General features: G+C 43.5%; 1 protein-coding gene across 1 annotated transcript in view; it reads left to right on the top strand.

The window, feature by feature from the left end:
- LOC119723041 (MAP kinase-activating death domain protein-like) overlaps window positions 1-11,778 on the top strand; it is a gene marked incomplete at its 3' end in the record, with an annotated part of 85,371 nt that extends 73,593 nt beyond the window's left edge. Inside the window, 3 exon segments of the mRNA XM_038193526.1 lie at window positions 5,721-5,723; window positions 10,127-10,192; window positions 11,641-11,778. Coding sequence (XP_038049454.1) covers window positions 5,721-5,723; window positions 10,127-10,192; window positions 11,641-11,778 — 207 coding nt within the window.
- Window positions 11,779-13,789: the final 2,011 nt, after the last annotated feature.

Raw genomic sequence — 13,789 nt, 5'->3', positions numbered from 1 at the left:
GAAGTCTGCAAGCTCCCGGGCTGATGAGTCAGCAAACCGAGAAAAACATCGGTCTACGTCGGCAATCCCGGCGACCGACGCCAGGATTTCCCCGAGAGCAGATTGCTCCGAAGAGGATTCCCCGGATTGTCCTCAGCCACCGGTTGAGGGCACAAACCCGAAGAAACAAAAACCGATCGGCCCATCGCGTTAACGTTCGGCCCCGAACGTTGGTCTGGGGAACCGAGCGGAACCGGGCCCTATCGGTCTGACAGCCGCCGCGTTTAACCCGGCACCCGCGCCCGGTCAAACCCAGAGCGGGGGGTGGCACCCGGGGTTCTTTCGGACGTTCCTTCGGGAATTTCTGATTTAATGGCTCGTCACAGTGGATCGCAACATCGATCACGGCCCAAGAATAAACGGCGCCGGGCCCATAAATCCCGCCGCCGCCGTTATTCTAGCTCTTCAACGAGCGACAGTGCCAGTACGTCGCCGACTTCTGGCCAGTCATCGGACCACCCACGTCATCGCAAACGCGGACGGAGAGACAATACATCGGATTTATTGCTGAAAGGTTTTCTGAAAGGTTTTCAGGCTTTGTCGGCTCAGTTGGCGGCATTGGCGCCACAACAACTCCCAATTTCCCCTTGAGCTGAGGCCGAAGATCGGGAATTTGACCGGGAATCAGGCGGCGCTATTTCTATTCACCCGTCTGATTCATTGCAAGAGTCGGACTCGGACGTCAACCGCGCTACGCGCAGAGACGCCAAGAGACCTTCACCTACTCATTCTGCAGCTGTAGATACACACGAGGCAACAACTAAGGCTAACCTCGAGTCCCGGCCGGGTCCATCTTCGATGGATCGGCCATCCGACATGGATTCTTCCGGGAGTCATCCTTATGAGACTACCGATAATAGATTTCGTGAAGTGATGTGGGATATGGTTCGTATATTAAAGATTCCCATTCCTGAACAATCAGAATCTTCACAAGGTACACGGCCTAGTTTTAAGAAACGCACAGGTGTACCAGAGCGGGATTCCCCGAAGTCAACCTTTCCGGAATTCCCGGTGTACAGGTTTTTTTCTAACCGTCTTAAAACAATAGCTGCTCAGAAAAAAATGGCAACCCTTTGCCAAGGCAGCATGTCATCCCTTTCGGGTTCCAAAGCAGGATACTGAAGAATTTTTAACAGTTCTGGTTATCCCAGACAATGCAAAGGACAAGATGGGGGCAGATACAGGGAAACAATCACTTAAAGTTCCCTTTGCCGATCCTGTCCGGAGTAAGCTTGAAGAGGCATTACATAAGGTTGATGCAGCATCCCGCATGGGTCTGCAAACGACTTCATTTATGCTTCTTTTGTCAGAATACTTGGTTACTGCATGTGATTCCGGTTCCAGTGTTTCTCCTACAATGGCTGTCAATGCCTTTCAATGTCTGGAGGATGGATTACGCATCATCCTAGACCAATTTGCTAGGTTCTCTGTACTTGCCACGGTCTCCAGACGTTCCAATGTTCTAGAAACGATCTTCTTCCCTTCAGAAGGGGCGAGAAAACGCATGGAGGCCCTTCCTTTATGGAGCAAGGATTTGTTTGCGGATCAGTTCCAGACGATGATGGAGGCCGAGGCCAAACGTCTAGAAGCAACAGACCGTATTAATTTACAGGCCCCTCGGAAGAAGTCACAACCAACAGCTAAGGTCCCGACTACTTCGAATAGGGCCAAAGGGTTTAGAAAACCTTTGCCCTCCTTTCGGACACCCAAGTCTACCCAATCAACCACTGTGGCTCGAGCAACACCAGCAAAAGCCGCAACAACATCGCAGACAACTTCGGACGAAGTTTTGGCTGGCCAACCTCAAGAGGTCGTGGCACGCGGTTTCCCTCCTGCCAGAATTCTTCTTGAGCGGGTCGGGGGTGGCGTCTGTGACGCTGGTTCTCCATCCGTGGCCCCCCAGATTGGGCCCGTGGGGGGCCACTTAAGGCAATTCGGGGAGACTTGGGCCCACTTTTGCACCGATGGGTGGGTGCTTCAGACAGTCACACAGGGGTACAACCTCGAGTTTACGAGCACTCCTCCATCGGTAATGTTCTCACGTCCCACCCCTGTTCCATCAGACAGAGAACAGCGGAGGGCATTGGAGAAAGAAATAAAAACCCTGCTATCAAAGCAAGCAATTCAACCGGTACAAAGTCCAGTAGAAACATCAGGTTTCATGTCGACATTCTTCCTTACACCCAAGAAGAAGCAAGGCGAGTGGCGTCCTATTCTGAACCTAAAGCCGTTGAACAGGTTTATTCGTCCATGGCGGTTCCGTATGGAGACCCTGCGCACCGTCTTAAATTCTCTTCCAACACCATCCTGGGCCGCATCAATAGATCTGCTTATCAGGATGCTTATCTTCACGTACCCATTTGCAAGGAACACAGAAAATACCTTCGTTTTCAATACAAAAATACAATTTTCCAGTTCCTCACTCTTCCGTTCGGTCTGTCAACATCACCAAGGGTCTTCACCAGAGTAACAAAGACCCTGGCAACAATACTTCGAAGAGCAAATATAATGATATTCCTCTACCTGGACGATTGGTTAATCGTAGGCAGGTCCAAAGAGGAAGTTCGACAGTCCTTAGAAGTAACCGTCGACTTGACGACAAGGTTAGGGTTTCTGATAAACTTGGAAAAGTCTCATCTGGTCCCCACCCAGACACCATCTTTTCTAGGGGCAGAAATCTACCTGGTAACAGGGATCGCTAACCCTTCGAGCGAACGAGTACACAATGTCCAGGAGTGCGCCACACTGTTCCTGACGGCTCGATCAGCACCAGCGGTGGCCTGGCTACGACTGCTGGGCCTAATGGCCAGTCTGGTCGATCTAGTCCCATGGTGTCGCCTGAGGATGCGGCCAATTCAAATGCATCTTTTGGCTCATTTTCGACCCAGTCAACATCCTTTGTCAAGGAGCATACCAATACTGAAGCCAATCATCCCCCACATTCATTGGTGGACAATTTGGAGCAACCTGAGTCAAGGTTTGCCTTTTCCTCCTCCACTTCCCACGGTGACTTTTACGACAGATGCGTCCAACATGGGATGGGGTGCGCATCTGCAGTCACAGCAAGTGTCAGGTCTTTGGACGCCAGACGAACTGATTTTCCACATCAATGTTCTGCAGTTTGCAGAGCCTTATCCCAGCTCATCAGCCTAGTCGAACAGAAGGTTGTAATGGTGCAATCCGACAACTCAACTGTAGTGGCCTACATAAATCGCCAAGGAGGAACACGTTCCCCCCAGCTGTGCTTCCAGACTTGGAAGCTACTCCTTTGGTGCATAGATCACAACGTAACTCTTGTGGCATGTCACATACCAGGCGAGTTGAATGTCACGGCAGACGCGCTGTCCAGAGGAAAGATCCTTCCAACAGAATGGCAACTACACCCAAAAGTTGTCCAAACACTGTTCAATTCAATGGATCGTCCCAACATAGATCTATTCGCGTCATCGCTGAACAACCAATTGCCGGTATACTGCACTCGAGTCGTGGATCCGAAAGCCTGGGCAGTCGATGCCTTAACAATCGACTGGACAGGCATGTACGCATATGCATACCCACCGATCTCAATTCTCTCGAGGGTACTGCACAAGATACGCAAGGTGATGCTCATAGCTCCATTTTGGCCTCGCCAAACCTGGTTCCAAACGATGATCAGGTTGCTGGTTCATCAGCCCATCATCCTCCCGCAGAGACCAGATATACTGAAACAGACCCGGCCCAAGTTGAACCACCCGGATCCGGAGTCACTACGCCTGACCTGTTGGCTATTGTCCAGCATTCAATGTGAACAGCAGGCCTTTCTGAGGAAGCTGCCACCTTGGCAGCCTGTGGCGGAGATCGTCTACAAGGAAGACATATAAAAGCCGACTCCGACATTTTTTTAGGTGGTGCGACGGGAGGGACGTGGATCCCCTCTCTGCATCTGTAACCATGGTTGGGGACTTCCTCCTCCACCTGTTTAATACAGGGCTTACATTGGCCACAGTAAAAAATTACAAGTCGGCCATTGCTGCAGTGCATCAAGGTTTTCAAGATGGCTCCTCTGTATCAAACAACCTGGCACTAGGTCAACTGCTCAAAGGCATGTTTACAAAGCGTCCTCCTCAACGTAAACTTGCCCCAGCATGGGATTTAGGAGAGGTCCTGCGTAATCTGGCAAACCCGCCCTATGAACCTCTTGCGACGGTACCCTTGTTGGATCTGTCAGTCAAGGTAGCTTTCCTCCTCACTGCTGCAACAGCTAGGAGACGGAGCGAGCTCCATGCAGTGACCCTGGACAAGGGACACATAAGATGGGAGCCTCACGGAGTATGTCTCATCCCTCGAAGTACTTTCCTTACTAAAAACCAGTCTCCTAACTTCCAGCCTCCGGACAACTTTGTTCCTGAATTGAAATCATTATCTTCGGTCCCCGAAGATAAGAAATGGTGCCCAGTTGGAGCTCTAAAATGGTACATAGCTCGCACAAAACCCATCCGCGGTGGGGAGTCTCAACTGTTTATAACTTCGACTCCTCCCCACCGCCCAGCATCCCGTGACACAATTTCTCGATGGATAGTTACAGCTATCCGATCCCAAATGCCAGACAGTCCTCGGAACGAATCCCGTCGGACGATTCATGCTCATGATACAAGGGCGGTCACAACGTCATGGGCACTATTGCGGGGTGTTCCTGTGGAAGATATAATGCAGGCAGCATGTTGGAAAACAGCAACGACCTTTTCGTCATGTTACCTGAGAGATGTCCTCTTAACAGAGGGGCGGACTGGGCGGGTGACAATGTCAGCCACCATGCCATCAGCTGCCCCAAGACAACCCTCCAAAGAGGTCTCAACCCAGGCTGTTGTACCAACAACTCAACAGTAGGGTGAGTAAGGCTCATGGTAGTTTGTAATGTGCCTCTGTGTAGTCCATGAGGGGATTCCTTATTTGTGTGTCCTTCTTTGACTCAATTGCAGCCCACTCCCACCACCAATTTCGGTGCCAGTCTATGCATTTGTATGTCCAACAGGTAAGTAGGACACGAAGTGGACAACCCCCAAACTATGGTGTTTGGTTGTCCACGAGGGGACTACTTACCTGTTGGACCGTCCCGCCCGCCTTTCCCCACAGTGGGCTCCTCCTTTGGTGTGATTCACTCGCGCTAAAGAAAGAGGACGATAATGGCGGGGGCTCTGATTATTGTGGGCGCTGGCGCAGGAGGGTGCTGTGGCACGCTATAGCAAATCTTTACTTTAGCGGTTAATTTACATAGTTAAGGAAATGTGCATTTGTAGGTCCAACAGGTAAGTAGTCCCCTCGTGGACAACCAAACACCATAGTTTGGGTTTTTTTATTTTGTTTGATAATACTACATACCCGATACGATTTTCTATTTTGTGTTGATTACGCACGTGAACATCATGCACGTTCATAGGGCTTACACAATGGTGAACAATGTTTTGGAAACTATTGCATCGGATTATACGAAATTTGGATACAACACACATTTTGATTACACGTAAGTCCCGTGGATCTTGTACTAACAGGAGTCGACTGTGCTGTGCATGTGATATTTATTATAATTTTTTTTTATTGTTTTAAGAGCAGTTTTTCCACATGAAAATGACTAATAGGCTGCCATTTCTTGTCTATTTTTCTACTTTGTCTATTCATGCTGGCCATTAATTTGCATGGAAAAGAGAGTAAGCTTTACAATTAGCTAGTGTTATGTGCCTGTGGTTTTTCAATGTTGTGCTATTTATGTATACGCTTTGTGAATGTCACCTTATTTACCAGATACAGACAGTACATGTACCTATATGTCTCCCCCCCCCCCATTAAAAAATAAAATAAAAATACAAAACAAAGCAAAACCCCCACCCTCAACACCAAAACAAAATTCTGCTCCCATACAGAAAGGTAATTTGGTTAGAATTTGACTCTTTGAAACACACACATTGCATGATCCAATCATCATGCATCTTGATGTGTACAAAGAGTGTACAAAATGTGTCTTTTGTGCAAAGGGACATCACTATGACTTTGTTTTTGTCATAACCCTAACTACCAACTGTCTTAAGTAGAGGACCAAGTTGGCAAAAATACATCACTCAATCTGCTTCCAATACATGACGTACATGTAATGGAATCCACCACTGATGAAGTACTGGTGGACTTAGTACACATGGCTATATGACAACAGCAGTACAGGATGCTAGGCAATATTCAAGCGGATTCCCCTAGCACTGCTTCAGGCCGTCAGGCCCAAGTCCATCATACTCCATCAACATTTAGTCAAACCAAGCCTGCAGGACCAAGTCTTCCAATATCCACTGAAATGGAAGGATGGATTTTGATGAAGTTGGGGAGTTTAGGGTTAACATTTGTTACTGCACGACAAAATTAGCATAATATTAAAGAGGCAGTAAGTCCTGAAATCCCCGAAAATGTCATGTTTTGGATTGTTTACTTAAACTAATTACAAGGTCAAGTTGAAAGGACACTAACCTAATGTCTTACTGTTCCCAAGAAAAGACGGGAAAAAAATTGGTTGCTACATCAGACACGACTGAGTACGCATACGTTTTTCCTGTCATTTTTATCCAATGTACGACACAATTGTGTATGTCACATAAATTACACGTGGAACCATTGCACAAATGTGGTTTCTTATACATCCGCAAAAGGCTACACTTTACGGCTGGAATCACAACTAGCCCTGAACAGTCTGATTTTGGGGGTCACAAAATTGGACCCCAAAATTCATTTTCGCACAAGAATAACACAAAAAAGGCCCAGTTTTTTTAAGGATTGTTTTGAAGTTTTGGACCCTCAAGCCATATCTCACGAACGCATTGTGCTAAATTCATAATTCCTTTCGTATTAGGTTTGTTCAGCAATTGGTATATGCACATAATTTGGAATTATTTGTGACGTCATGATGACGTCATCAAAAAGACGAATTTGTAAAGCACATATACATTAAGCAGGGATATGATTTCTCCATTTTTTTTCCCCCACAAATCCGTGTTTTTTTTTTTGGCTTCAAATGTCAACCAACGTGAATCATGTGAATCCGTTGAGAAAATAGGGGGGTAGAATGTGCTAATTAATTATTCATGAGTTTTGCTTGCCGAAATATCCGACAGACATTACTTCGTTGATCGATATACATGTATCTTACGCACGCACATATTGAATACCCAATGTGAGAACGAAGTTGAAGACCATGCGTTGCCGTTAGTGCGATCATGTGATTTTTCGCTCGGGTCCGAAGTTGTGATTATTTAGGTGTAGTTCCTGTGTCGGTATTCGAGATGCATGTGTTGCGCTGGTCAGGTGTACTGACTAATATTACTCAGCGTGCACAATGGCATACATTACAGTACAGTCATGTGGATTATGCACATTGTTTTACGTGCGTCGGCTCAGAGTGTTTGTGTACATATGCTTCCAACATAGCTGCGCCCAACAAGTCGATCCTGTTGCAAGGAGATTTATAAGTGCGAGAGCTTGATAAAGAAGTGAAAAATAAGTTCCGGTGGGAATGGTTTCGGGACTCTGTTATTATTGACGGGCATCAGCATGAATTTCAAGAGTGTTTCAATAAAATAGCAACCACTGGCAAGGTTTTTGGCAATGCCTTTTTGCAATGACATTATAAACTACGCATGGAGTGGAAAAAAATCGCTCGTGTCCCATGTGAAACACCCAAAGCACATCAAAGCATGGCAAATACAGCAAAGTAACATGAAAATGCATGGTTCTCAACTTTTGAGTACAGAAGAAACTTTATAAGAACAAGAGCACATTTTAACAAATGAAGCAAAATTCTTCTTAAAATTAAAACAAATTCTGCTCCAAAATTTCAGAGGAAAGTGCCCAGTAATTGCCTCAGATTGCACCACAGAGCATCTAAAATCAAATTTTTTTCTTATTCCTGGCACAAAACCGGTGTTACCAGAAGTGCAATAAAAATTGAATCTAACTCTAAAACAGAAGCATTTTACTACATGTATATGGAACTGCTAAGTGAGGAATGCCAGATACAAAAAAAACCCAGTATGATGATGTCATCATCTGAAAGAGCGCCCTCTAATAGAACTTGTTTTTTTTTAAATTCGAAAATCATCCGTCCATATTTTACTAAATCGCCCCTTAATATTTTTTGATTAACCACAGATATTTTTGCAAGTTTTCAAAATCATGATGTCATCAGACTGCATTTTTTTTAATGAAATAATTGTCTGCCTGACCACTCTGCATTTGTAACTCAACAAACACGAACCTCTAGTTATGAACCTTTACGTCCCGACTTCTATTCTTTTTTTTCTATTGAAGCCTTCAACTATGTAGCATATTATTTAGGGTACGGAGATTTCCTTGTGGAGTTGTATTGTTGTTTTTGTTCATTGTACCCCCATAACCCACCGCTGTTTTCAGGGCAACATTAGGTTTGTGTGCATGTCTATGCTTTAGTTCGTATGAAACGCCCTCTTATGACTGAATTTCTCCAGTCTTGTTTTGCGTAAAAACAGCTCACCGGAGGACGTCTTTTCAATCGCTTTTTTATATTACAATAAATATATTACAATAGATATATTACAATAAATTGACAGAAAAAGGACAATTATTTTTTGTCAGATAGACTGTGAATTTTTCGGCAAGACATTTGATTAGAAAACTCCTTCAAAAAATTACCTTTCATTTTTATCGATGTTCATAAATGTCTCAATTGGAAGGAAAATAACATTCAGGTTTCGTGGGATTTTTCGTCATCTGGGTAAGTTCATTCCGAATCAAGTAAATTACCATTGGAAAGACTACTTAAAGGAGAATATTACTGTTGAAGACTTGAGAGAGAAAACCTCGATGGAGCCACGTACGTAGCTATTTAATACATACCCGGTACACTGAATGTAAACAAACGGCACCATATGTGCATAAATCCAATAGCAGGCACTAGCGTACATCCCCCTCGCTGGAAATGTATACTCGCGGGGCACCGGCCAATCACGCGTTGGCGTGGTAGGCCTACTTGTTTGAATCGCGAACCCCGCTTACTGTGCTGTTGAATCGCGAAAACCACAGTCAGTGTTCAGTAAACCCACCAGGGAATCCCCTCATTTGCAGGCGAGTTTGGGGGTTTTCTCTTTTGAAATCACCATTAATACAAAATATAAAGTCTCATTGATGTTTTCGTGGCAGTCTTAATTCAAACTTATTTACTTGATTACAGAAAAAAGTTTTATTTTGGACACTTTTTTTTGCTGGTTGCTGGCTTTCGGAGGTTTTTTTTTCGTGAAAATAACGACATGGCATTTAAAATCTTAGATGGAGATGCTCAAGTTATTCATTTTTTAACCTATATTCGGACAAATCTTATGGCTTCAATAACTATTTCTTGCATTATGAGCAGTTTTTTGGAAGGCCGTTCTCAGCGATTTGTTTTTACGAACATGCTCATGAATATTAATTTTACAAAACAACCCAGAAAAACTGGCACATGCGCATAAACCTAATGTCGCGCTGTGAGCCTCTGGAACAGCGGTGAACCCCTGATATATCTAATAAAACAGGTTTGATCATATCATATGGTTAGACACAGGTTGGTTTGATGGTGTTCATCATATAACTTCCCCTTTGGACAGCCTTTTTTTCCCTCTTCAATTTTTGTTTTTATTTAACACACACATTACATGTACAGTACAGACACACAGTTGTACATTACCATTACATGTATACATAGGAAGACGAGGCATTTTATTTCTTTTTGTTCATATAACACTCTCCTAAAAGCACACAATCCATGAGGAGCATTCTCAACAGAAGAATACATTTTTAAGGAAAACAAGAGATCTTTCGTTCCCTCTGTCTTGCTTTCTTCAGACAGTATATTATACATGTACATACATGTTTGTCTGAAGAGGAGATATGCAAACACAGATAGACTTCATCCAGTGTGTGGGTTCAGCACAAAAGCATATTAACAGTCCCTTTCATGTGCACTAAACAACTAATTATGAACTAGTGCTTTAGTGTTTGTGAAACAATGTTTGTGAGATAAACAAACCTGATTTATAGATAAATACATTTTCTTTTAAAGGTTGGGAGAAAAGAGGTTCTGTAGTGAGTAGCAGCAGTACAAGCACAGAAGAAGGCGCAATCAGAGGTAAGAAATGACACCATTCAAGACTTACACAATACCTCAGGTTTTGGGGAAGATAATCCAATCTGTCTTCAAAAGTAGTTTTTACTAAATTAGTTTCATCCATCTTTTGAATTCGTACGGTGCTTTCAATTATATCTCAGTGCAACATAATGGTTAACATTTGAAGGCAATATATCACTTGTTAAAGAGGAATTTTGTTTACCAGAAATAAATGTGTGTTGGGAAAAACTAAAGAGGTAAGGCTTGGTGATGGTCACAGGAATTGGGATAACCAGGTAAAAGCACTATGGCACTAGATTAAACCTTCTGTGGTAAAAGTTTTTTCCTGCAGTGCCAAGGCAAAGAACCTGGGGCACTTTTTCAAAATTCCTTGGAGGTTGGATAAGGGCCCCCCCCCCAAAAGTCTCCGGTCTGGGCGCGCATCGGCAAAAAAAAAAAAAAAAAAAAATTCTATATATAATGATGTCTCAAAACAGCCAAACTCACTGGTTTGACTGGAATCCTGCTGCTGCACAATTTTAACATGTTTTTAGATGGGGTTACGATCGAGTATAAGCTTTATGTGGCCTCTCTGGACTCGTATATTTTTCACTAAATTTAGTCGGGCACCATTTGCAGATGGTGTTGTAATTTTGTAATGGTGCATCTGGAAGCCAGACTGAGGGAGCAATGGTCGTGTATCTTGAACCTGTAAACACTTTTTAATTAGGGCAATATGTAAGGGAGCAGACTAATGACCAGCCTGGCAGCTCATGCACAATGTCGATGTCGCTGTATGGTCTAATGTTACTACCGTTTTCTCTGATTTTTGTCTTGACTATCCACATTTTGAGATCATAAAAGAGTGCAGAATTCTCAAGCCTTATGACCTTACTATAGTCACCTCAAACTCCACTCTGAAGGATCAAAGCATCATCTGCAACATCAGCCGACATTTGAAGAAGAAAAAAGTAGGGAAGAAGAAAAAAGTAGGGAAAAAAAAAAACGCGTCGCCGCACCACTTTTGGGGCAAGCTCCATACCAGAAACCGGAGACTTTTTTTTGACTTAAACAAAAGATACGTACCTGCCTGGGGGATTGCTATACATCTTGCATAGGGGTATGATGGGTGAGAGTGGGAGGCTAAAGCAAAAGTAGAAAGCGGGAAAGTAGTCAAACCTAAGGTGTGTTATTGTTTTGTGTTAAATTACCCACCATGCAGCATATCAGCATTTTATTGCTCTTTGTATCACTTGTGCAGTATAAGTACCGTTAGTTTGAAAACTAAAATACTAATCATGTAGGCCTCAAGTGTTATAAACCAGAAATTTGCCCTAAATTATACCAAAATCACATATGGTTTTGACTGGGTTTATAATAGGTTTGGCTTGGCCATGTATACTCACAAATCATGGAAATCATCCTGATTGGGCTTAATGCCAATTCTTGTACACTTACTGCATCCACAGTGAATTCTCCTCTGGTGGAAGATAATCGTAATGACAGTGCCTATGAATTAATTGACATGTCTGAAGTGAGTGTGGGTGGAAGCACAGGTGCCGGGGTGCATGGAGCTGTTGGTATAGCGGCAGGAGTTGCTGTAACAGGTAACATTTTGCATTCTATAGTCAACCCTTGTCGAGTGTTTGTCAATACTAAGGGAATAAATGTGTGCTCGAGAGGTTTTTATCACTCCGTTTAAGACCGCTTAGAGTCTGGGTGCTGATAATTACCCGAGCCGGAGGCGAGGGTAATTATCAGCACCCAGACTCTAAGCGGTCTTAAACGGAGTGATAAATACCGACCGAGCACATATTTATTTCCATTCATAAATACCTTTTCGGTTAAAAAATATCAAATAATTCGTTCAAAAAATCCCGATTTTGTTCAACAAGTTCACTTCATGCTTTTTGAAACATCCCTCTGGCAAAATAATGGAGTGTTCAGCTTGCGAGTAAGATGTAAACAACCCTTTTATGGCGATTGACGTGCGCGTAGCATGTTCTGCGCGATGTCGCCCTGAACGCACCTGGGGCGTTGCGTTTTGAATTTAGAACTATAAAATTCTGACTCCCTGGTAGTGTTGCGCATACCTACGTGAGGATTGTGAACGTTGAACCAATGAAACGGTAAGAGGCACTGGATTTTTAGGAGTCCACATTTTATTGTGACACTGGAAAAGTGTTTAAGACCAGCTAGCCATGTCTTTATCATCCGTTTAAGACCGGCCACGTGACGGGCTCTCGACCAATAGGAATAGCTAAACTGTCTGAGGTATTTATGAATGCTAGATTCTGTCACTGGGCTGTTCAGGTATGATGGAAGTTTTTTTTGCATGTTAGATGTAGTGTTTGTTAATATTGCTAGGTTGTGAGTGATGCTTAATTCTTGCATTGGGATTTTGCTCTACATACACCGAACAGTGTTTACTTTTGTCATAAAGCTGTTTATGTACGATGGAGGGTTTACATTTTTGAGAATACGAGCTCCAGAGCAAAATGGTCGTCTGTACAAATCTGGATTGCCCAATGTAGGCTGTAAAGTCTGTAGAGTTGTCTGGCAGGTCCCAAATGTGCCTCCGACCTGCTGAACAGCTAAAAATGACCACACCTCAACCACAAGCAGCAGACTTTTATACTTGGTCTCTACCCTGCTTGAAAGTAATGGGACATATGCACAAACAAAGAAAACTATTTCTGCCCTAGTAGTGGCCTGCCAGAGCCTGCATGACCTGCACCCAATTTCATGAAGCACTGCGACACGTCGCAACCGGAGTTACGACGTGTAAAATGTCGCAACTCGCGACACGTCGTATAATCCATTTCTCGAAACCTGCGATGTGTTGAAAGCGTCGTAAGTTCCTTGACATCGGCTTAAAACACGTCGCAATTTAGACGTGTCTAGTGGTCATCGCATAATAAGAAGCGGTCTTTTCTTAGCCATTTTTATGCCATAAAAAAATACATAAACAAAACTATAATACCGAGACAATGTGTGTAAGAAATTTTGTCACAATGCATGTATTTTGACAAAATTCATTATACTTGGGGAAACATGTGTTTACTGCTACTCATGGTTTCAACCAGCTTATTTTGCAATTAACACTGCCATGAGGGCCAGTGTGTAAATTCTAACAGCTTAATAATGTGAGGTGTATAAAATGCTCTATTACAACACACACAAAATCTTTAACAAAAAAATATTTTTTTGTATCCCTTTAAATACCTGCAAAATTGACTTTTCTCCAAAAGCTGGGATCCTGAGAAGGATTCTGAGAAGGATCCTGGCACTAATAGTTTTGACCAATCACAGCAGGGAGTTTTAACCAATTATGTTAAACCATTTCCAAGATTGGACCAATCAGGACACAGTTGTAGAACACAGTGCTAAAGTGTAGGAGGGAAAATGCACGTGTGTGTGTGTGTGTGTGTCTCATTCTGTCACAGCTTTTTGTGCAAGCTGGATAAATTTCATTTCTGGGAATATGCTGGCTGATATTTTCACTGTGGAATACATTTTCGTGGAATTTAGCTGACTGGATCTCTGCTGCCTAAGCAATGGGATTTATTTGGCTGATTTTGGAGTAATAATCTCATTGGAATTGCAGTGATTTGGCCT

This window comes from Patiria miniata, unplaced genomic scaffold, assembly GCF_015706575.1.
Source record: "Patiria miniata isolate m_02_andy unplaced genomic scaffold, ASM1570657v1 HiC_scaffold_1, whole genome shotgun sequence".
Taxonomy (NCBI): Eukaryota; Metazoa; Echinodermata; class Asteroidea; order Valvatida; family Asterinidae; genus Patiria; species Patiria miniata.
Note: the sequence above shows the minus strand (reverse complement) of the source record. Positions and strands in the feature narration are given on the sequence as shown.